At 38.4% G+C, this 23,335-nt stretch overlaps 1 protein-coding gene across 1 annotated transcript in view; it reads left to right on the forward strand.

Annotated features, from left to right (window-relative positions):
* The window catches only part of FANCI (FA complementation group I), a 132,514-nt gene that overhangs the window by 105,065 nt on the left and 4,114 nt on the right, over window positions 1-23,335 (forward strand). The window contains 17 exon segments of the mRNA XM_037833024.1: window positions 2,282-2,383; window positions 3,337-3,507; window positions 3,585-3,706; window positions 4,229-4,393; window positions 4,993-5,172; window positions 12,382-12,548; window positions 12,873-12,949; window positions 13,850-13,966; window positions 16,023-16,074; window positions 16,928-17,055; window positions 17,160-17,228; window positions 17,415-17,508; window positions 17,809-17,996; window positions 19,005-19,058; window positions 19,142-19,201; window positions 22,884-22,916; window positions 22,918-22,959. Coding sequence (XP_037688952.1) covers window positions 2,282-2,383; window positions 3,337-3,507; window positions 3,585-3,706; window positions 4,229-4,393; window positions 4,993-5,172; window positions 12,382-12,548; window positions 12,873-12,949; window positions 13,850-13,966; window positions 16,023-16,074; window positions 16,928-17,055; window positions 17,160-17,228; window positions 17,415-17,508; window positions 17,809-17,996; window positions 19,005-19,058; window positions 19,142-19,201; window positions 22,884-22,916; window positions 22,918-22,959 — 1,821 coding nt within the window.

Consider the following 23,335-nt stretch of genomic DNA (forward strand, 5'->3'; position numbering starts at 1 on the left):
AAATAAAAAAGCATCCAAAATATTTCATTGCCCTTCTCCCCCCATTATTCATTTATTTTTTTTTAACATTCATTCATTGTTTTTTTTTTTTTTAACTTTATCAAAAAATTAACAATTAAAAAAACATTTCAGGGTGACAATGGGATTGGGAAACCCATAAGGACCACACTCCCCTTTGTCTAGTTTATGGATGGATGTGTAGAAAAGTAGGGGAAGGAAACAAACAGACAAAGGTACCCAGTGTTCTTTTTTACTTCAATTGCTCTTTTTCACTCTAATTATTATTCTTGTTATTTTTGTGTGTGTGCTAATGAAGGTGTCAGGGATTGATTTAGGTGATGAATGTACAACTATGTAATGGTACTGTAAACAATCGAAAGTACAATTTGTTTTGTATGACTGTGTGGTATGTGAATATATCTCAATAAAATGATGATGAAAAAAAAAAAAAAAGATTAAGTTTAGCTTTCACACAGGGTGGGGGTGACTCAGGGGGAAGGCAGAGGGTCAAGAAGCCAAGCTGTAGTCAGCGGCTGGTCCTCCTGTTTATCCACCCACTGTCCTTCCAAGGTGGAAACTCAGGGGTGGAGGCTCCTAAAATAGCTTCATAATTTGTTACCAACTGGCACTGCAATTAAGGAGCAAAGAAAAGAGGCCAGGTAAGCATAGGAGTGATGTCAGTGCCTTATGTGGCAAAACCATTACAGTCAGGGGTGGAGACTTGTTTCAAATGTTTCTTGCTTCAAATGTTTCAAATCTGAGTGGGTTAGTTAGGCCTGTCGAATAGACTGTAACCTCTGGAGTATCCAGCCAGTGGAAAAACAGGGGAGGGACTTGTGTGTTAGGCTTAGGGAATAAATAGTCCTGTGTTCTATTGTTTTGTGCACCAGCCACCACAATTTGGTCGTGCGCCAGTTCTTGCAAGATCGTGAATAAATTTATTTTCTTCTCCCCCCCCAAAAATAAAGACTTCTATTATAAAAAAAAAAAAAAAAAAAACCTGAAGCACACTTTTTCACTTTAATTATTATTCTGGTTATTTTTGTGTGTGTGTTAATGAGGGTGTTGGAGATTGATTTTGGTGATGCATGTACAACTATGTAACAGTACTGTGAACAATCGAATGTATGATTTGTTTTATATGACTGTGTGGTATGTGAATATATCTCAATAAAATGAATATATTAAAAAAAAAAACATTTCAAACAAAAACAGAACACAGGAATAAGAAAAAAACAAATAACCTAAAATAACTACATTGCTTCCAACATGTTCCTACCCTACCCCAAGTAAATAAAGTATAACCCAACAAAGGAATAAGAAAAACAAATGATCTAAAATAACTATATTTCTGCGAACTTGTTCCTACCGTACCCCTCTGAAATTAGCAAACTATAGTTGTTCCTGAGCATTCCCATAATATTAAGTTTACTCTCCATAATGTACCTGTTTTTATTAGATTATCATTCCCCCCTCACTGTTTGCTGTCTATCTCTAAGTCCCCTTCATTCTACAATATAAAACATTTATTTTACATTTTTTGCAGGGTTCACATTAGTAGTAACATACAATATCTCTCTTTTTGTGTCTGGCATATTTCACTCAGCATTATGTCTTCAAGGTTCATCCATGTTGTCATGTTTCACAACATGGTTCCTTCTTACTGCCACATAGTATTCCATTGTGTGTATATACCACATTTTGTTTATCCATTTGTCTGTTGAAGGACGTTTGGATTGTTTCCATCTCTTGGCAACTGTGAATAAATGCTGCTATGAACATCGGTGTGCAAATGTCTGTTCGTGTCACTTCTTTCAGATCTTCCAGGGGTATACCAAGAAGTGAAACTGCTGGATCGAAGGGTAGCTCTGTATCTAGTTTTCTAAGGAACTGCCAGACTGTCTTCTGGAGTGGCTATACCATTATACAGTCCCACCAATAATGCATAAGATGTCCAATTTCTCCACATCCTCTCCAGCATTTGTAGTTTCCTGTTTGTTTAATGGCAGCCAGTCTTAATTGGTGTGAGATGATATCTCATTGTGGTCTTAATTTGCATCTCCCTAATAGCTAGTGAAGATCAACATTTTTTTCATGTGTTTTTTGGCCATTTGTATTTCCTCTTCAGAGAAATGTCTTTTCATATCTTTTGCCCATTTTATAATTGGGAAACCTGTCTTAGAAGGCATTAGACATTAGAGGTGCCATTAATTGACCAGTTAAAAAGTAGAAAGCATTCATGAGCCATAGTGTCTTTTTTTTTTTTCCTTGCTATACACAGTTGAAACAGTTTTATGAGCCAAAACCTGATCTGCTGCCTCCCCTGAAACTAGAAGCTTGTATTCTGACCCAAGAAGATCAGAACTTTCTACAAGAACCACTGGTAAGGCTTTATTCTTTCTATAATCATGATTTTTACTGTTAAGGAAAGGGTTGATCTTGAGGAAGAGGTAGCTTTTCCCTGTGAAGCTGTCTTCCTGGTATTCACAGTGAAATTTAGCTGCTTATCTTTCCTTATCCATCATCACTTTGATTCTATTGGTAGGATACCTCCACATCAGCACTTTAAGAAATCAGGCATACACCACCTCCCCCATCATATCTCCAGTTTATAGAACTTAGATTATTATATACTAAATAAATATGCTTCAGAATGTAGGGAGGGATATCACCCAGGAGCAGAGGATCCCAGGGCACCTGCCTCATCAGTCTTGAGGGAGCATATGTTTCAGACTGAGCTACCATTGGCACTCTGTTGAATCTTCAGAGGAGACTGAACAGACTGATTTTCTTTTCTGATTATCTAGCATCAAAAGAAAAGACTTTATAAAAGAAACATTAAAAACTGAAACTCCCCCATCCCAAGTGACTTAGAACTCAGGACAGCAGACAGAGGCAGTCTTTCAGTTGTCATTTCCTGCCTTCATATGTGTGCCTTCTGTGTCATGAGATGTCCTCATCCTAGATCTAAGACACTGTCTTGGTCTCTCAAAGACCCCTTCAACATAAATCCCTATCTTTAAAGTAAGCTCTGGGACTCAGAGGAACTAGAAAGTGCAGGATTGTTTGAACTAGACTAGAGACCACATCTGATATGGTAGTCTGAGGTGTCAGCTACTTGTAAGGCCACATCCTTTAGGGAAAAGTTTGGAAAACAATACCTCTGGTAGTTCAATTAATTTTTTCCAGTTTTGTTAATTCAAAGTGACTTAATTTGTGATGCTAATGAATAAATTACTTCAGTCTTTCTGATGTACAAGAATTATTTGCTGCGTATGAACAGCTTCATAGGTTATCCTCTCAACACTCAGGATTGTTTGATATTTTCTTCTCCAGGTTCATCTGCTATGTTGTATTCATCACTGTTTGAGCTGGTATAAGAGTAGAGTGGTGCCCCTACAGCAGGAAGAAGAGGAGGAAGAAGAGGGATTTTACCAAGACCTAGATGATATATTGGAGTCTATTACTAATAGAATGATTAAGAGTGAGCTAGAAGACTTTGAATTGGTAATTGCCAAGTCCGCAACTGTATTGAATAATGGAGGTTTTTTGTAGTTTATTAATTTTTACTGTTTGTTTTCTAGGACAAATCAGCAGATTTTTCTCAGGCCACTGGTATTGGCATCAAAAATAATATCTGTGCTCATCTCGTAATGGGAGTTTGTGAGGTTCTAATAGAATATAATTTCTCCATAAGTAATTTCAGGTAAAGTTTTACAATGACTGTACTTTTGGTTTGGTGAATTTTCCATTTTATATTTTTGGTTTTTACTCTAGCCATATACTAAGCACTGAGCAGATCACAGATCATGACATTTTCTCTTAGATATGGACATCTGGCCTAAGATCAGACTGTGTTCTTTCCACCTGGGAACACCAAACTATATATGTCAGACAGGCTTGTAATGTCTTCCCTCTAGAAGGCATTCATTTATTCAAAATTCCCCAGATCCTAAACTCAAGAACCCCTGATTTTTTTAATAGATTTTATTGATGGTGTTATTGACTTTCATGATTTGCACTGACTGGTATATATAAGGGAGAAGGAAAAAAAACAGATAGATTGTTGGTGACCTGGGAATACTATGTTAATGGAGAGTCATTCATTTATTATGTGTCTAAAATATGACATCTGAAAAGCATTGTGATATTCCTTATTTACAGTATGTTAAAGTAAACCACCATATTCTTATACTTGTCTTTGGTGCTCTCTTTTCCTTTTACACAGTAAGAATAAATTTGAGGAGGTTCTAAGCTTGTTTATGTGTTATAAGAAACTCTCTGACATCCTTAAAGAAAAAGCTATTAGAGGCAAAGCTAAGATGACCAACAAAACAACTGAGAGTTTTTTGTCCATGAAATTTGTGTCTGAACTTCTCACTGCTCTTTTCAGGTAAGTATCTAATAGAGTGCCTAAAGACAGTAACACAGTAAAGATAAGCGCGCTTACCCAGGTTCATTTGTATTACCCAGTTTGGATTCACATTTATTACTGTATATACTGTAAGGAATAAATTAAGGGGTTAGTAACTTTCTTGAAATCTAGACAATCAGAAGTGGGCACTTTTTAAAAGGGCACTTCAAATTATTAAAGGAAAAAAATCAGAAACAGTGGTCTAATGAATGCTAAGATAGCGATAAATCCCAATAATGTATAAAAAATATGCCCAAGTAATATGAGCACAATAATAAATTAAAAAGGAAGAAAGAAAAAGAGTGAATTTAAATAAAAACCAAAGGAACAAGAAAAAAAGTAGAGACTAAGACTGACATTTAATTCTTATCAAAGTAAAAGGATAGGGGAGGGGGAAGAAAATGAGGCAACGCTGAGGATGATGATTATAAAAGGGCAGCCAAGGAAGTGACTCTGGTGTAGACTGCCTATAGTGTCTGTTATTCAAACCTTCCTGGGTGCTGCTATCCTGAACGGTTCCCGGAAAGCCTAATTCCAGATCCCAGTGGCAGTAGATAGGAATCTCTTTTTGTCTCTAGGGATAGTACCCAAAGCCATGAAGAGAGCCTGTCTGTTTTGAGATCTAGCAATGAATTTATGCGCTATGCAGTAAGTATGGCTCTACAGAAGGCACAGCAGCTAGAAGAAACAGGGAATGTGAGTGGTCCCGACGGCCAGAACCCAGACAAGATCTTTCAGAACCTCTGTGATATAACCCGGTAAGTCACTCCCACCCTCAGAAGCTGTTCCACTTGCTTTGGAGTCCCCAAGAGAGGAAACTGGAGATGGGGATGGGGAAAGATGTGGCTTGAGGTTGGGCGTCCCCTGAGAATAAAAGTACAGTCACTAATAATGAGTCTTTTTTCCAGTCCTGCTTTGATATGGATTGTTTAGTCATGTATAAAATGTTATTCTATTCCAGGAATAAAGAGGGATATTACATAATGATTAAATGATTCAAGTAGATATAACAATCCTGAATGTATATACACCTAACAATAGAGCTTCAAAATACTTGAAGCAAAAACTGAAAGGAGAAATAGACATATCCACAGTTGTAACTGGAGATAATACACCTCTCTGAGTAATCAGTAGAACTAGTAGATAGAAAATCAAGAAGGAGCTAGAACACCTGAATGATACTATCATCCAGCTTGACTTAACTGACATTTATAGAACATCTACCTGACAACAATTTCAAAATGCACATTCTTTTTAAGTGCATGTGGTACATTCACCAAAATGTACCATATATTCTGGGCTACAAAACAAACTCATCAAATTTGAAAGACTAGAAATCAGTATCTTCTCTGATGCAACAGAATTAAACAAGAAAGTAATAGCAAGATATCCCCAAATATTTGTAAATTAACACATTCCTATATAAACCATAGGTCAAAGAGAAGGTCAGAAGGGAAATTAGAGAATAATGAAAATGAAAACACAATATAAAACTTGTACAATCTAGGTAAAGAAATGTTTAAATAGAAATTTATAGCATTCAGTGATTATATTAGGAAAACAAGAAAGATCTGAAATCAATCTACGCTTCCACCCTAAGAAATTAGAAAAGAAGAGCAACTTAAAATGAAAGTAAGCGGAAGGAAGGAAATAATAAAGGTAATTAGAAATCAATGAAAACAAAAACAATAGAGAAAGTGAAACCAAAAGGTGATTCTTTGATAAGATCAATAAATTTAATAAACCTTACTCAGACTGATCAGGAAGAAAAAAGAAACAAATTACAACTGCCAGGGAAAGGGGAATATCACTACTGATCCTAAAGATACTAAACATTTTGATAATAATGGAATATTGTGAACAATGACCAATTTGATAACTGAAGTGGACAAATTTCTTGAAAACTCCTTCAAGAAGAAATCGATAACCTAAGTAACCATATCTCTATTAAAGAAATTAAATTCATGGTTCAAAATTTTCCCTCAAAAACTCCAGACCTAGATATCTTCACTGGTGAATTCTACCAAACATTTAGGGAAGAAGTAATCCCAATTTTATGCAAACTCTTCCAGAAAACAGAAGAGTTGGGAACATTTCCCATCTCATTTTAGGAGGCCAATATTATACTGAAACCAAACACAAGACATTACAGGAAAACAAAACATCACGAGTTTCCTTCGTGAACATAGAAGCAAAAATATTAGTAAATTCAATCCAGTAATTTATGAAAACGATAATTTCATAATGGAGATTTTTCCCAGGAATATAGGGTTGTATGAAAATTTGGAGACCAATGTAATTGTCAACAAACTAAAGGAAAGAAACCATATCATCTCAGTAGATGAAGAAAATCAGAATTCGATAGACATTTTTGATAAAAACTCTCAGCAAACCAGGAATAAAAGAGAACTCCCAACCCAGTAAAGGGAATCTATTTTAAAAATCCTCAAGTAATATCATATTTAATGGTGAAACACTAAATGCGTTTACCCTTGTGCTCTTGCCACTACTACTCAACATCATAACTATTTTTATTCGCAAACAAAAATGACTATCTGTGTAAAAAACTCCAAAGAATAAATAACAAGCTACTAAATCTATTAAGTATAGCAAGGTTGCAGGATACGAGGTCTGTATACAAAAATCAGTTATTTATATAATAACAGTGGACAACTAAAAATTGAAATTTAAAAATCAGTACCATTTATAATAGCAGTAAGAACATGAACTGATTAGGGATAAATCTAACAAATGTGTAAAATTTATATGATGAATACTACAAAACATTGATGAGAGAAACCATAGAAGACCCAAATAAATGGACAGATAGAGTGTTTGTGGATTAGAAGACTTAATATTGTTCAAAATATAAATTCTTCCCAGATGAGCCAAAGAAACAGCACAATCCCATTAAAAATCCTAGTAGGGTTTTTTTGTAGAAACTGACAAGCTGATTCTGAAATTTATATGGAAAAGCAAAAGACCTAGAATAGCTAAAGCAAATTTGAAATAAAAGAATGACATTTGCGGACTCACACTATCTAATTTCAAATCTTACTATAAAGCTGCTGTATTTAAGACAGTGTAGTAGGGACAGAATCAATGGAACAGAAGAGAAAGTTCAGAAATAGACCTACACAAATATGGTCATTTGATTTTTGACAATGGTGTCATGGTAATTCAGTGGGAGAAAGGAAAGTCTTCAATAAATGGTTTTGGAACAATTGGATATCACTATTTCAATTGGATATCAAAAACGAAATCTATCAAGTCCTTGCAACATATACAAAAAATTTACTCAAAATAGATGAGCGACCTAAATGTAAAGCCTAAAATTATGAAACTTCTAGAAGAAAACATAGGAGAAAATTCTCTGTGCCCTTGTGTTAGGCAATAATTTTTCAGATAAAACCCAAAATGTATAATCCATTAAAGGAAAAAAAATTTAATTCTGCTTTTAAGAAAATAAAAGACGAGTCACAGAGTAGGAGAAAATATTTGTAAAACACATTTCTGATAAAGGACTGGTAACCAGAGTAGATAAAAAAACTCTCAAAACTTAAAAGAAAACAACTGAATTTAAAAATGGGCAAAAGATTTGATCAAACACTTCACCAAAAAAGAGAGATAGATAGATAGGCAGATAGATAGCAATTAAGTACAGGAAGAGATGCTCAACATCATTTCATCATTTTTCATTAGGTGAATGCAAACTAAAACCACAATGAGGCACCACTAAACACCTATTAGAATATGTAAGATTAAAAGACTGACCATACCAGGTGTCATGGATGTGGAGGAATTTGAATGTTCATACACTATTGGTGAGCATGTGAAATAGTACAACCACTTTGTAAAATAGCTTGACATTTTCTTAAGTTAACACGCACTATCTTAGTTTGCCAGAGCTGCTATCACAAATCCCACACAGTGGATTGGCTTAAACCACAGGAATTCATTGGCTAACAATTTTGAGGCTAGAAGTCCAAAATCTAGATACTGGCAAGGTTTACTTTCTCCCTCAAGACTAGCATTCTGGTGCTGACCACAGGGAGTTCTTGGCTTTCTCTTCACATGGCGATGTCCTCTGCTTTCTCTTCTGGGTTCCCACTGACTTCCTCCTCCTCCATTTAGCCTTCTCCTCATAAGGCCTCCAGTAATTCAGATTGGTTCAGTTTTGGCACACTTTAACGAAAGATGACATCTTCAAAAGGTCCTGTTTACAATGTGTACACACCCAGAAGGATGTAGACTAAGATTAAGAAAATCTGTTGGAGTACATAATTTAGCCTCCGACACATACCTAGCACTGTGATCTATCCATTCCACTACTAGGTATTTACCCAAAAGAAATGAAAACAGATCTCCACATACAGGCTTTTATACAAATGTTCATAGCAGCTTTATTTATTTATTTATTTGATTTTTTTTTTTATTTTATTTTGAAATAAATTTAAAGTTACAGGAACAGTTGCAAAAACAATATAAACCCCATACACAGCATACCCTGACCCCCCTCCCCCGATACCCCAATCCATCAACTTTAACATGCTGTCACACCGCCATTTCTTTCTTTCCTTCCCTCCCTCCCTCCCTCCCTCCCTATCTGTCATCCATCATCTATTGCTCTGTCTTCTGAACATATGAGAGCAAGCTGCACACATCCTTGAACAAACACTATAATTCACATATACAATTCCCATGAACAAGAACATTCTTTTATGCAATCCCATTAAGCGCAGCTAAGAAGTTCAAGAAATTCAACATTGATACAAAGCTTACATTCCATATTTCCTTTTGTTTTTCCTTATGTCCCATCTGTGTCCCTTTGAGCCTCTTGTCCTCCATCCTCAGATCCCATACAGGATCATCCTTAGCATTCAATTGTCATCTATTTAGACCTTTTTTTTTTTTCCCCAATTGTGGAAACATATATGCAGACTAAATCTCCCCATTCCACCCCCTCCCTAGCATTCCATTAGTGGGATTAATCACATTTAGAATGTTGTAATGCTATCACCTTCCCACCATCCATTACTACAAATTTCCCTTCACCTCAAACAGCAACCCTACACTCATTTCTTAACTCCCCATTGCCCCTTCCCCCACTTCTCATAACCCATATTCTACTTTTCATCTCTATGGTCATATTCTCTGATAATTTCTTTGTGTTTACTGTGGGACTTAAATTTAACCTCTTAAATCCATAACAATCTTGGTTTTCTTTGATACCAGCTTAACTTTAATAGGACCCATAAACTATGTTTTTATATTCCTCCATTCCCCCGCCTTTATATAGTTCTTGTCAAAAATTACGTATTTTACATTGAGTCCAAAACCACTGATTTTTCATTAGAGTTTATGTATTTTATATCCTGTAGGAAGTAAATAGTGGAGTTACAAATCAAAAATTATTGACTTCTATTTGTATTCCATTGTGGTCAGAGAATGTGCTTTGGATATATTCAATTGTGGGGTGTTTTTTTTTGTTTTGTTTTGTTTTTAATTTATTGAGGCTTGTTTTATGTCCCAGCATATGTTCTGTTCTGGAGAAAGATCCATGATCACTAGAGAAAAATGTGTGTCCTGGTGATTTGGGATATAAGGTTCTATATATGTCTGTTAAAATTCTCTCTCTCTCTCTCTCCTTTCTTTGTTTCTCTGTCGGTAGGGGCTCCCTTTAGTTTCTGAAGTAGGTCAGGTCTTTTATTGGCAAAATCTCTCAGCATTTGTTTGTCTGTGAAAAATTTAAGCTCTCCCTCAAATTTGAAGGAGAGTTTTGCTGGATAAAGTATTCTTGGTTGGAAATTTTTCTCTCTCAGAATTTTAAATATGTCATGCCACTGCCTTCTTGCCTCCATGGTGGCCGCTGAGTAGTCACTATTTAGTCTTATGTTGTTTCCTTTGTATGTGGTGAATTGCTTTTCTCTTGCTGCTTTCAGAACTTGCTCCTTCTCTTCCATATTTGACAGTCTGATCAGAATATGTCTTGGAGTGGCTTTATTTGGATTTACTCTATTTGGAGTTTGCTGGGCATTTATGCTTTGTGTATTTATATTGTGTAGAAGGTTTGGGAACAATGTGTAGAAGGTTTCCCCAACAATTTCTTTGAATACTCTTTCTAGACCTTTACCCTTCTCTTCCCCTTCTGGGACACCAATGAGTCTTAAATTTAGATGTTTTATTTTATCTATCATATCCCTGAGATCTATTTCAATATTTTAGATTTTTTTCTCCATTCTTTCTTTTGTTCTTTCTTTTTCTGTTCTGTGGTCCTCTAGGATGCTGAGTTGTTCAGTTTCCTCCAATCTTGTATTATGAGTATCCAAAGTCTTTTTAATTTGGCCAACAGTTTCTTTTATTTCCATAAGATCTTCTGTTTTTTTATTTACTCTTGCAATTTCTTCTTTATGCTCTTCTAGGGTCTTCTTTATGTCCTTTATATCCTGTGCCTTATTCTTCTTCATGTCCTTTATATCCTGTGCCATGCCCTCATTCTTTGACTGTAGTCCTTTGATTAATTGCTCCAAGTACTGTGTCTCTTCTGATCGTTTGATTTGGGTGTTTGGGATTGGGTTCTCCATATCATCTGGTTTTAGCAAATGCTTTAAGATTTTCTGTTGTTTTTGGCCTCTTGGCATTTGCTTTGCTTGATAGCTGTGGTCTTCCAGGACCTCTGCTGAGGGAAGGCTGTGCTACGTCACAAGTGCACACCTTCCCTCAAGGGAAGCCCGGGGCCGCTGGGCCTTGCAGGGGCACCCCCAGCCTGATGCAAAAATGGCTGAATGGGGCATCTCAACCGCCCCCCCCCCCCTTTTCGCACAGTCCACCTTCCCAGCTCCAGGACAGCTAGCTGTGGGTGCACCCAAGGCTACTGTCCATGGCCAATATTGTGGCATGTGTGCGGTGCCGTGGAATACACTCCCTGTCAGACTGGGTTCCCTGCAGCTCTGGGCTGTGGGTACGGCCCCATGCAGGAGTGTCACTAGCACGCCGGAAAGCCGGCTGCAAGGGGCGCGGTTTCTTTCTCCTTTTGGCTCTCCCCTCTGGCCCCGGGACAATCAGCAGTGGGTGTGGGAAGGGCTATCCTCCACACCAGACACCGAGGCGTTGGCTACAGCCCGCTCCTACAGTGCTTCACTGCGTGGTTCTCACTGCCGTATCTGCAGCCACTCCCGGGTTTTTTTTTCTGTTTTTTGTGTTTTTTTAAAAAGAACTAGTCCATCTCCAAACACCAACCCACAGTTTCCCCACACCACAGCACAGCCATGGGACTTTCAGCTGGCTTACTCACTCGTTTCAGAATGCAGACTCCCGGTTTCACCAAGTGCACAGTCCCTGTGGTTTTAGCAGACCTTGTCCAGCTGGTGCATCACTGGAAGTGGTATTCTGGGTCACTTTCCGGTTTTTATCTAGTATTTTTCACGGAGGTGTTTTTTTGCCCTGTCTCACCTAGCCGCCATCTTAGGTTCTCTCTGCAACTTTGTTTATAATAGCAAAAACTTTAAACAACCAAATGTCCATCAACAGATGAACGACCAAACTGGTGAATTGACAAATTGTGGTACATTCATACAATGGAATACTTCTCAAGAGTCAAACAGACTATTGACACATGCAGCAATATAAGTAAACCTCAAAAGCATATGCTAAATGAACAGTGCTGGGCTCAGAAGGTTACCTACTGAATGATACCATTTTGATGCGACATTTGGGGGAAAGTAAAACCTTTGGGACAGAAATCAGATCAATGGGTGCTTGGAGATGAGGGGGTAGAATTGACTACAGAGGAGCCCAGGGAACTTTGGGGGTAATGGAAATATCTTGACTATCGGGATGGTTATGCAACTGTATAAATTTGTCAGAATCCATAGAACTGTATGCCTATGGGATGTGAATTTTACTGTACATAAATTGTACCTCACTGAGCCTGACTTTCAAAATAAAATCACTTTTCCCTTCTTCAGGGTCTTGCTATGGCGATACACTTCAATTCCTACATCAGTGGAAGAGTCGGGAAAGAAAGAGAAAGGAAAAAGCATCTCACTGTTGTGCTTAGAGGGTTTGCAGAAGATATTTAGTGCTGTGCAACACTTCTATCAACCCAAGATTCAGCAGTTTCTCAGGGCTCTGGGTGGGCATTTAATAATGATAAACTGGCTTGATCTGGGTCTCTCCTTCTTAACCTTGATTCGTTTTAACGTGCCATAGGACATCTGAGAACAGTCCTGATGTTGCTAAGGAGTGACATCTAGTGGATTCAGAATTTGCATTTACTGGATTATATTTAATCACAATTAGTGACTGAAAAATGGAATATAGTATTAAGAAATTTCTGAATTTTAGGAATTCACTTAATTCTGCCTCCAGATTTTTGGTTTTCTAAAATTATAGCTATTAAAAGGCCAAAAACCATGAATCCAATATCAAAGAAGAAAAGAGTTTTTTCCTTTCCTAGATGTCACAGATAAGGAGGGAGAAGAGGCAGAAGTTGGTGTCACTCAAAGAGCAGCATTCCAGATCCGGCAATTTCAGGTGAGAAGCCTTGAGAAGCTGCTGTACTTGGCTGAGGGTCCTTGCAAAGGGGCTGATAGCAGGGGCAGATGATGAGAATGGACAGACAGTGAGCAAGTAGGACAGAAATCTTTTTTTCTGGGGCATCACCCAAGCAACCAGAGTCAGCTCTTAGAATGGAAGATAATGTATTTAAAAAGATTCTAGTGAAGTTGTATGTTAAGCCACCCTAACCTGCAGAATTCATTGCCTCTGAAAATCACTGATTGCATTGACATAAATAGCCAGAAGCCCTTCAAGGTATGGAGTTTATATTTTTGCTTTTGAGGCCAGGTTATGATTCAGCTTTGTCAGATTGCCTAAAGACTGAACAATGAAGCCTGTCAGTTTCTAACCAGTAGTTGTCAAAATATCAGTATCTTCTATCACAGAGGATCTCTTTATTCAGACAAATAATTTAAAAACTCCTACTGTGTACCAGGGACTGTTCTAGATGCTTCGGATTTACCAGGGGACGAAAGAGATAAAAATCCCCACCTCAGGGAGCTTACATTGATTGCAGTAGGGAGTGATGCATAAACAAATAATAAAATATATAGTATTTCAGATGGTGGGAAGAGGAAGAGAGAAAGTAAAACAGCGAAGATGTATAGGGAATGCTGGAATTTCTGAGGTCAATAGATGGGCTCCAGAGAGTTGTGAACCAACAAAATTTGGGGGTACAATTCATTCCTAATGTGCATTTGGGAGGGTTTGGAGGAGAAAGGGTCCGTAGTTTTCAAGAGAATTCCCAGAGGTTTATTTTCAAATTTTATTCTCTTGATATTTTGGCAACTTCAGATCCTTCGAATCTGCTAGATGTCTCTTCTTCCTGACAGGCATGTGTCTACTAATGCTTCTGTTTATACTTTCTTTTCTCAGAGATCCTTGTTGAATTTACTTAGCAGCCAAGAGGAAGACTTCAATAGCAAAGAAGCCCTCCTTCTAGTCACTGTTCTCTCCACCTTGTCCAAGCTACTGGAGCCCTCCTCCCCTCAGGTACTAGTACCACTCATTCAATCCTATTTAGCTTCCCTCAGAAGGGAAGGATTATTGCATCTTAAAAGCATATATCTAAACATCCTCTTGAAGTCTAGCTTATTTGAAATAATATATTTAATTATGCTTTTGAATTAATATAATCTATAAGATGTATCTTTTCTTACACAATATTTCTAACAGGTCATACTTAATAGGTAGCCATAGAGGATAAAAACATAGTGCTTTTGTTTGTTTGGCCACATAAACACTACAGAAAAAAAATCCTGTTTGTCTTTGGTGCTTTCAATCTTTTTTTCTTCTCCATTTTTTGTGTCCCTCCTCCTCTAAGATGAAAGTATATTAACTATGAAATAAAGTAGCTGGCACAGTTCAACAGTTGGCTCTCCCAGCAAGGTTACCCAGTACTGAATTTGGGGAGAATTCAGCAAAGGATGATGATAAGTTGGAAAATGTGACTATAGACCCAAAGCAGAAACAGCTCTGCAAAGAAATGGTTGTACATGTATATGTGTAAGTGCGCACACATATACCTAGAGTTATATACCCACATGAGTGTTTACACACAGAAGAATAGAGAAGGGCCACATTTTGTGGGTCTTTTCCATTCAGGAGTAATTTCTCTCTTTCCCCTGGAAGTCCAGGGCTGTGTGCTCTTACCATATCTACTAACTGACAAGTTGGAGCCCAAGGGAGTGTGAGCCTCCTTTCTGTGAGTTTTGCCTTGGAAAGAGGCAGTCTTGGGGAGACTTGTAGCCTGGGAGAATTACAGTGTTTGGGTGCTGGAAGGGGTACCTGATTTTCCTCTTGTCCTTGTTCCAGGTAGCACTAAGGAAGTCCCCTTTGCTACTCGCATCATCCCAGCTCCAAACAACCTATTCCCACTTTGCTTTCAGCTTTGTTCTTTCATACCGCTACTTTCACTGCAAGGAGCAAGGACTGGGAAGAAACACAGGCAGCACAAGAGAATTGGATAGGGTAAAAGTTTGGGGAAGAAAATAAATGGATTTGGAAGGAGATTTAAATATGAAAAAAGTTTATTTTTAACCCTCTAAGAACTTCAAGCAGTCCCTAAAAATTTTTTAATTTAATTTTGAATAGTCATATGGCTTAAAAACAAGGAATTAAAAAAAGATTTACAGTGAATAGTCTTTCTTCTCTCCATGTCCTCCATCTACTTAGCTCTCCCTCACCCCAAATAAGTGCATACTATTTTTAGCTTCTTATGTATCTTATAAGGGTTTCTATATCCTCTTCTGACAGAAACAAATATCGATTTCTTATTCCTGGCCACACTCCTCTTCACACAAAAACTTGGTCTACATCCTGCTTATTTCATGTGATACCATATCCTGGATATCTTTTTATATCAGTTCACAGAGAGTTTTCAGTTAGCCTCTTAATTTACTTCTTTTTCACAACAAAAACTGATCTTATTTAGTCATTTTGAACTTAGTTACAACTGTATTTCAGTGTCTTTGTAGCTGAAAACCTGTTCCAAAGAACAGTTAAAGCAGAAAGTTGAGTATATGTCTAGAGACCCAGACCCTTACTATGCCAAAATCTTAAGCCTCTCCCTATGTAAGAAAATTTTGTCTGACTTTTGCCTTTTATTTCTTGTCCCTTCTGACCTCCTTTGATCTTTTGGCTCTCAAAAACCAATTCTTCTGTCTTTATGGCCAGAATCTTACTCTCCTACACCTCTCCCTTAGCCTTATCTTAAAGATTATCAAGTATGGGGGAATGGGAAGGAAAAGAGGAGCTTTAGCTCCAGGCCAGGATGGTAGGGGCAGAGTATGCTTAGGTGATAAGGACCTAAACCCCTGGGACTTTGACCCTTAATGAGAGAATAGAGATTGAGAATTAAATTATGCTCCATTATGAGAATAGTATCAGTAAGTCAATAATTATAATTTTGTAGATTATCACTTCAGATCCATGTAAGTGTTTTAGCAGGTGATTTGCTTAGACTTGGAAAGGTCTAGGGCTATTCTATTCTGACAGCACCTAGATCTATCTTTTGCCATATTTCTTTAATATATAAATGATCTTTTAGTTTGTGCAGATGTTATCCTGGACAACTAAGATTTGCAAGGAAAACAGCCAGGGTAAGTTTCTCAGCATATTTTCTTTTAGGCCTTATATAACATAATCACTACCAAATATCATCTAGAAAAGAAAAGATATTCCCCATATTCACCACACTAGCCAAAATGAGTAAGAAACACAATACCAATACCAAGTGTTGGCAAGAATGTAGAGCTGTTGCAATTCTCATTCACTGCTACTATACCACTGTGAAATCAGTATAACCACTATGAAACTGGCAATATCTAAATACTAAAACTAAATATATGCTTATGACCCAGCAATTTCATTCCCAATGGAAATAATGTGGAAGAATTCTCATAGCAGCACTCTTGTAATAGCCCCAGAACTAAAGAAATAAAGCCCAAATGTTCATGAGCAGTATAAGGAAAAATGAATTGTGATCTATTCACACAGTGGAATGTTGTACAACAATGAGAATAAACAAACTATACCTACTAATAAAATGGAGGATCTTACAAAAATAATGTTAAAGAAGCCAGTCACCAAAAGAGATAAGATTCAGAATCAGACAAAACTAGTCTGTGATATTAAGAAGTCAGGGTAGCAGTTTCCCTCAGTGGGACGAGTAAGACAGAATGGGGGTTTTTAGGATGCTGGTAATGCTCTATTTCTTGATCTGGGTACTAGTTATACATTGATAGTCAGTGACTAATGGAAAAGTCTGCCTTCTTTGGGCTATTATACATGGATAAAAACACATCACTATGAGAGAACTACCTTGGTTGCAGTTTGCACAACATGGGATATTTTGCCCAGAACATGGCAAGCTCCATGTTCTGGTTAGTCACCTCCACCTGCAGGACCTCCTGGGTTATAACCTAACTTAATTTCTTTCCTCCCCTCTTCTAGAGGATGCCTCATTTTGCAAAGGCTTGATGAACCTGCTCTTCAGCCTCCATGTTTTGTGTAAGAGTCCTGTCACCCTGCTACGTGACTTGTCCCAGGATATCCATGGGCAGCTTGGAGATATAGACCAGGTACTATAGTAAACCTTCAGTACAACACACTGTGTGGGATGGAGGTGAAGGAACAGCCTTACTGCCATTTGGTCTCAACTCTCTTTAACTCTTTCCCTCCCCAGGACATGGAGGTGGAGAAAACAAACCACTTCGCAATGGTGACTCTGAGAACAGCTGCCCCCACTGTCTGTGTAAGTGTTGATCCTAGAGTCATGGGAAGTAACCTTGTCATTCCTTACATTCTACTCCATGTGAAGAGTAAATTGTGGTGCCTTGTGTCCTGGAAACCTGTAACCCACCTGTATGTGGCCATGGTAACTGTGTTACCCCAGTGGCTTTGTGCAGTGAGCCAAGCCAGGCATTCTTTTCTTTCACAGTTACTTGTTCTGAGTCAGGCTGAGAAGGTCCTAGAAGAAGTAGACTGGCTAATCACTAAGCTTAAGGGACAAGTGAGCCAAGAAATCATACCAGGTAAGATGAGTTCAGGTGTGATTCTGGGGAATATGATAAGAACAAAGTTGACCAAAATACAAATAGGACTGCTACGTCAAAGCGGAGCCCCTGAGCTAGATTTATGATGTGACAAAAGAAGTAGAGGGTAGCATGACTTCTGACAGCATGGTTATTGATTCAGTCTGCTTGATAAATTACATGCTCATTTTCCCTATAGACTTCCTAGTTAATAGTATTTAGTTGATATCTAAGTCACCTCCACTCTTAAGAAAATAAGGCTGGTTGGGTTTGAATGTACCAATTTTCCTTTCCCTTCAGAAGAGGCCTCTTCTCAGGCAACCCCACGAAATTATCCTACTGAGAAAGCCATCATCATGCAACTGGGAACTCTGCTTACATTTTTTCATGAGCTGGTGCAAACAGCCTTGCCATCAGGGAGCTGTGTGGACACCTTGTTAAAGGACCTGTGCAAAATGTATACCATTCTTACAGCACTTGTCAAATATGTGAGTATCTGAGGGATTATCAGGTTCACCCCACCTTTCTACCCTAGCCAGCCAGGAGACCAGGCCAGGCCAGCAGCCCTCTGATTGGAAACAGTTGATGACATGATTCTAAACCTGCTTTTAGAAGCCCTTCTTTCCTTGGTTTATGAGCATGTGGCACTTGAGAGTGAATGCTTCTTTCAATTTCTTCTACAGCTTAATCTAAACTGTAGTATTAGAATCAAATATTTCATGTTACACACAAAAAAAATGAGACCAATTCCAACCAGGCTGGGTACTAAAGAGATGTTTATTCCTTCTCTCATCCTTTAACAAATAGATGTTATCCCTCAAGGGTCAAACACTAGGGTGGGGTGGAAGATTATTTGAAAAACAAAAACAAGGCATACACTCTGCCCTTATTGAGCTTAAGTTAATGCTTCTCAGTGGCGGTTAACAAGAAAGTCTTCTTTTGATCCTCAACATTTAGAAAGTGATAGAAACTAGGTCGTTTAATTCTGCTTCTAGCAATGATCCATCTTAAATACTTAGAAAGGGATGGAGAACCCAAGGAAGATGTAGATAACCCCACAGTGTACCCAAACAGCAGTGTGGCCATCTATCCATAGCGTGCAGCTCTTGCTACAGAGTATAGTTACTAGTTTCTGTTGTGGAAATACTGAGCCTCTTCTCTTTATTAGTATTTTTAAAAGGAAAAACAGCAAAGTCATTGGTTTTCTACATGCAGGGACTATCAGCCTGAAAGATTTTTAAAGCAGAGAGCTGAACAAGTCAGAAACAGAAAGCCTTCATTGCTTTATTGTCTGGAGAGCTTAGGAGCTTTGAAGGAGGGGGAAAAGGAAGCCTTGTGTCCTGGATTCTCCATGAATATAGTAGCTTGTTTACTTTTCCCTTTGCATTCAGAATGATGAGTCACACACCATTAGCTCACTGAAAGAGTCAACTATAGCTTCATAGGATCTTTATATATGGTAGTATGCTGAGTCTAAGAATCTTTTGTCTGATTAGTATCTCCAGGTGTGTCGGAGCTCTGGAGGAATTCTAAAAAATATGGAAAAGCTGGTGAGTTGAAAGTGCCTTCCCTAGGAATGGGTGGAGAGTTTTATTCCTACAATTGCATTGGCTTCCTTTTTCCTTTGCTGCAGGTGAAGCTGTCTGGTTCGCATCTGACGCCCCTATGTTATTCTTTCATTTCTTATGTACAGGTAAGTGATCCAGAGAAAATTCCAAAACAGATCTTCAAAGAAGAAAGGATTTCCTGTGTTCCTAGGGAACCACTTGGTTACCTGAGCTGAGTGTGTATCGAGTTTCTTCCCTACTTACCATAAGCCAGAGGCACCCATCAGAGAGCAGACAAGGCTTGAAGGCTTTGCAGCAGGGGAATTTTTGTCCATTCAAAGGAAGCTGTTTTATTTAATTTGGAGAGAGAAAGCATGCTTGCATTTGAAGCTCAGGAAGGAACAAGCATGCTTGGGGCTCAGTGACTTGGTTTTCTTCTGGGTGATTCCAAATTCATGCATTAGGCATCCTTTGGGAATGTGAGTAGAGTAGCGCAAGCAAATGAAGAAAGGCTAAGATTAAATGTCAAAGTATATTGTGTGAGGAGTAGCAGCCTGTTGGGGGAGTTAAAAGGAATATGGGCTTTTTTTCTGTGATTTGCCCAGAGCCTTTTTCCCTCCCTCTAAATTAATATTAGTCTCTTTCAGGGTTCAAAGAAATTTTAAATGTCATGTCTCAAATACCATCAGATTTTTGCAATATTTGAGTATCCTTTACTGCTTGCTTATACTGAGGTTTCTTAACCTCAGCACTATTGACATTTAGGGCCAAATAATTATTTGTAGTGGGGGCCTGTTCTGTGCATTGTAGGATGTTTAGAAGCATCCTTGTGGGTTTTACCTACTAGATGCCAATAGCAGCCCCTATTTTGACAACCAGAAACGTCTCCAGGCATGGCCAGATGTCCCTGAAGGGCAATATCACCCCCAGTTGAGAACCACTGACTTAAACACAGAGTGATGGGAAACCTCCCATCTCACAAGGCCTTTTGGTCACTGCAATAAGAGTATTGCAGGACTGCTGTTAATCTTTGAAGGATCAAAGTGAATGGGCCCACTAAGTCTCAATCCTGGCCAAGATTCCACAACCAGTTATTAAAGTAGTATTTGTGATCACCTTAATGCTTCTAGAGAGGTTTTCTGCCTCTGCATCATTTAAAGATACAACATCCTCCTTTTGGTAAAACTGCCTTATTATGTGCACTGAGAGTACCTCCTCCCTTCCCCTTGATAGTGACTGTGTGGCCCATTATCTGGTTTTAGCTGAAGGCAGTTCTCAGTAGTGTTCTGAAAGTTCAGGTTCCTTATCACCTTGTCTTTGTACCGGTTTTGTCATCTGGGTCAGGATTGCATCATCCGTTTTCTGTGTCTGGCCAGGTATATAATCTGTTCCCATAAGCTTTTGCTTCTGGTCTTCTTTTATCTCACCCAAATCCTTCTATGCATGTTTTCTCAACCCTCATGCTCATAAATGTTCCTGTGGGTGAATTTCCATGTGGATGCCATTCTGTGAAACAACTCAGTTGTCTGTATAGGATGCATTCCTCCATTCCTAAATTTCAATTTTGTGTTTCCCATATCTGAATCTTGATGCCATTAAAGCCACATTTCAGAGTATCCTTGATAGTGTGAGATGGTCATCAAAAAAGGGCTTCTGTGAGAAACACTCATACGATATTCCTTATCTTAGAGATTCATGGTGCCTATTATTAGCCTATTAAAGGTGCTGAGAAATCCAACAGTTATGTTCAACAATAATTTTCAAACCTATTCAGGGACTTTTGTTTTTTAATAACAAATATTTGGCAGAGTAGTGTTCCATAGAATACAGCTTGGGAATCACTGCTCAATTAAATAAATACCCTTGTTATAATCTGGAAGTCACTCTGCCTATCAATTTTATTAGGCACAGCAAATCCCAACTAAGGCAGCAAAACCTTACCTTGTGCCTGGTGTGCTTAGCTCTTTTAATGCATCATCTCATTCATCCTCACTACAACACTTTGTAGTCAGTAGTTCTCCCCATATAAATCATGAGAAAAGATTAGAGAGGTGAATTAAAATGCCCCAAAACAGACAGCTGTAGGAGGCAGAACTGAAGTTTGAAACCAGATAGTTTGACTCTGCAGTAGGGGTCAGCAGACTTTCTGTGACAAGGGCCAGATGTAAAGGTTTTAGGCATCATGGGCAGTACAGTCTCTGTCACTAGTACTCAACTCTGCTGCTGTAGCGTAAAAACAACCATAGACAATACACAAATGAATGGATATGGCTGTTTTCCAGGAAAAATTATTTTCAAAAACAGGCCGTGGACCAGATTTGGCCTGTGGGCTGCAGTTTGCAAACTCCTGCTCTAGAATCACTTGATACTGTTTTGCAAACTGTTGGAGGGTTTTGGGGTTTTGACCCCATTCTCAAGCATCTTCTGTCATTTATCAGGCACCTCCTGAAAACTATTTTTGCCACATTATGCTACTCTTCACAGAAAGTAGTTTCATGGCCTTTTTCTCCTTTCCCATCTATGTTTGACTTAAAGCCTTACTGATAGGTCAGATGATCTGTGGACAAACAGGTTTTTCTCTTTGTGCAGTATACTTGGTGAGAGAATACTGGGTAAGATGTTGATTGTTCCATCATCTCCAACTCTTATCTAGTAATCAGGATTGCATTTTCCAAAATCCTTCAGAGAGGTGCTTACTTACTTACCCTTTTTTCCCCATAGCCTGAGATTTCATTGGGAAGAATCAATGAAAATACTACCATTGCTCCAATACCCTTGGCATCTTCTAGCTAGTTTTATTCCTACCTGAATCCGCAGGAATGGATAGTGGATGAGGTTGATTTAGGGAGTTTCAACAGGGTCCCATCTTTGAATGTCTAGGAAGATGACTCATTTCCCATTTGGTTGTATGAGGTCTTTGTATAGCTGCTTCCTGGTTCCCTCTCATAACAGGGCTTCACTCTTTACCCTGCCTTCCAGGGCGAAAAATAGATTTCACACCAGCCCCTCTAGAATCCCTACTGTTAAATCCAGAACATGCCATGTGGAACAAGCCTGCCTCTCACATGGCTCCAGTGGTATATAGTTTGTTTTCAGGTCTCAGTTTTTTTACTTACTTGTCCAATGGAGCATGGTATGTGTTCCTTTCTTAGGATAACCACCCCCCTCCCCTTCAGAGAAAAAGCTTCCTACTCTTGTGTACCCCAAGCTTGGGTGGTTTTTCTCATTCTCTCCTGACTCAGATTTTGATTCTCTTCTACCTTATTAAATGAATCCTCTGCTTCCTTAGAATCCTCTACTTTCTTAGGTCCTTTTCTGCATTAGTTCTTCCTTTCTCTCTAGGAGCTCTTTGTTCTCCAATAATGTATAACATAGGAGAGTATTCCAATGATCCTTTTAAACTCTTCTTGAATATGCATCTGGTGATTGCTTCAGTGGAAGACTGCAGACCCTTGAACAGCCTCCTTGGCTTTCTCTCTTTATGGAACTCTTAGCCAAAAGCCTAGTAGGGAAATGCTTATTCTTGCTACCCACCTTCCATTTTAACCATCCTTGTGTACCTCACCAGTCTCTTGGCTGGCCAGATACAATAATTATGTTAGATCCAAGAACAACAGATTATAAACCTTCCAACAACAAAAAGAATTTAAGAATTATAAATCATCAAAAATTTTCCCATCTGTCAGCATCTGCACAGATAATCCTATTCACCCAGATTTGTTTGCCTTAGAGTCCCCAGACTGTTGTAATTACCTCCTAGGAAAATTAGAGCATTCTAGCACTACAGGAAAATTGTCAAGGATGAGAAAATTTGCTTCTATTCTATAGAACAAGAAGAGTAAGAGCCTGAAATCTGCAGGGAGAGAAGAAAAAGGAGAAAACTGCTGCTGATGCCACAGTCATGGTAAGCTGCTGACACTCGTCATTAAAATACACAGCTGATTAACCTTGTCAACATTATGCAAAGTGAAAGAAGCCAGACACAAAGGACCATATATTGTAGAATTCCACTTATACGAAATCTCCAGACAGAAAGTGGGTTAGAGACTGCCTAAAGCTGGGGGCGATGGGAAGACCTGGGGAGTGACTGCTAAATAGTACAAGTTTTGTTTTATTTTTTGGTGGGGGGGGGGGGAGGAAAATGTTCTAAAAAATTGATTATGGTGATGTTTGCACAACTTTGTGAATAAACTAAAAACCACTGCATTGCACATTCTGACTGGATGAATTGTGTGGTATGTGTGGATTTTATCTCAGAACTCCTGTTTATGTAACTTCCA

This window comes from Choloepus didactylus, chromosome 4 (genome assembly GCF_015220235.1).
Source record: "Choloepus didactylus isolate mChoDid1 chromosome 4, mChoDid1.pri, whole genome shotgun sequence".
Taxonomy (NCBI): domain Eukaryota; kingdom Metazoa; phylum Chordata; class Mammalia; order Pilosa; family Megalonychidae; genus Choloepus; species Choloepus didactylus.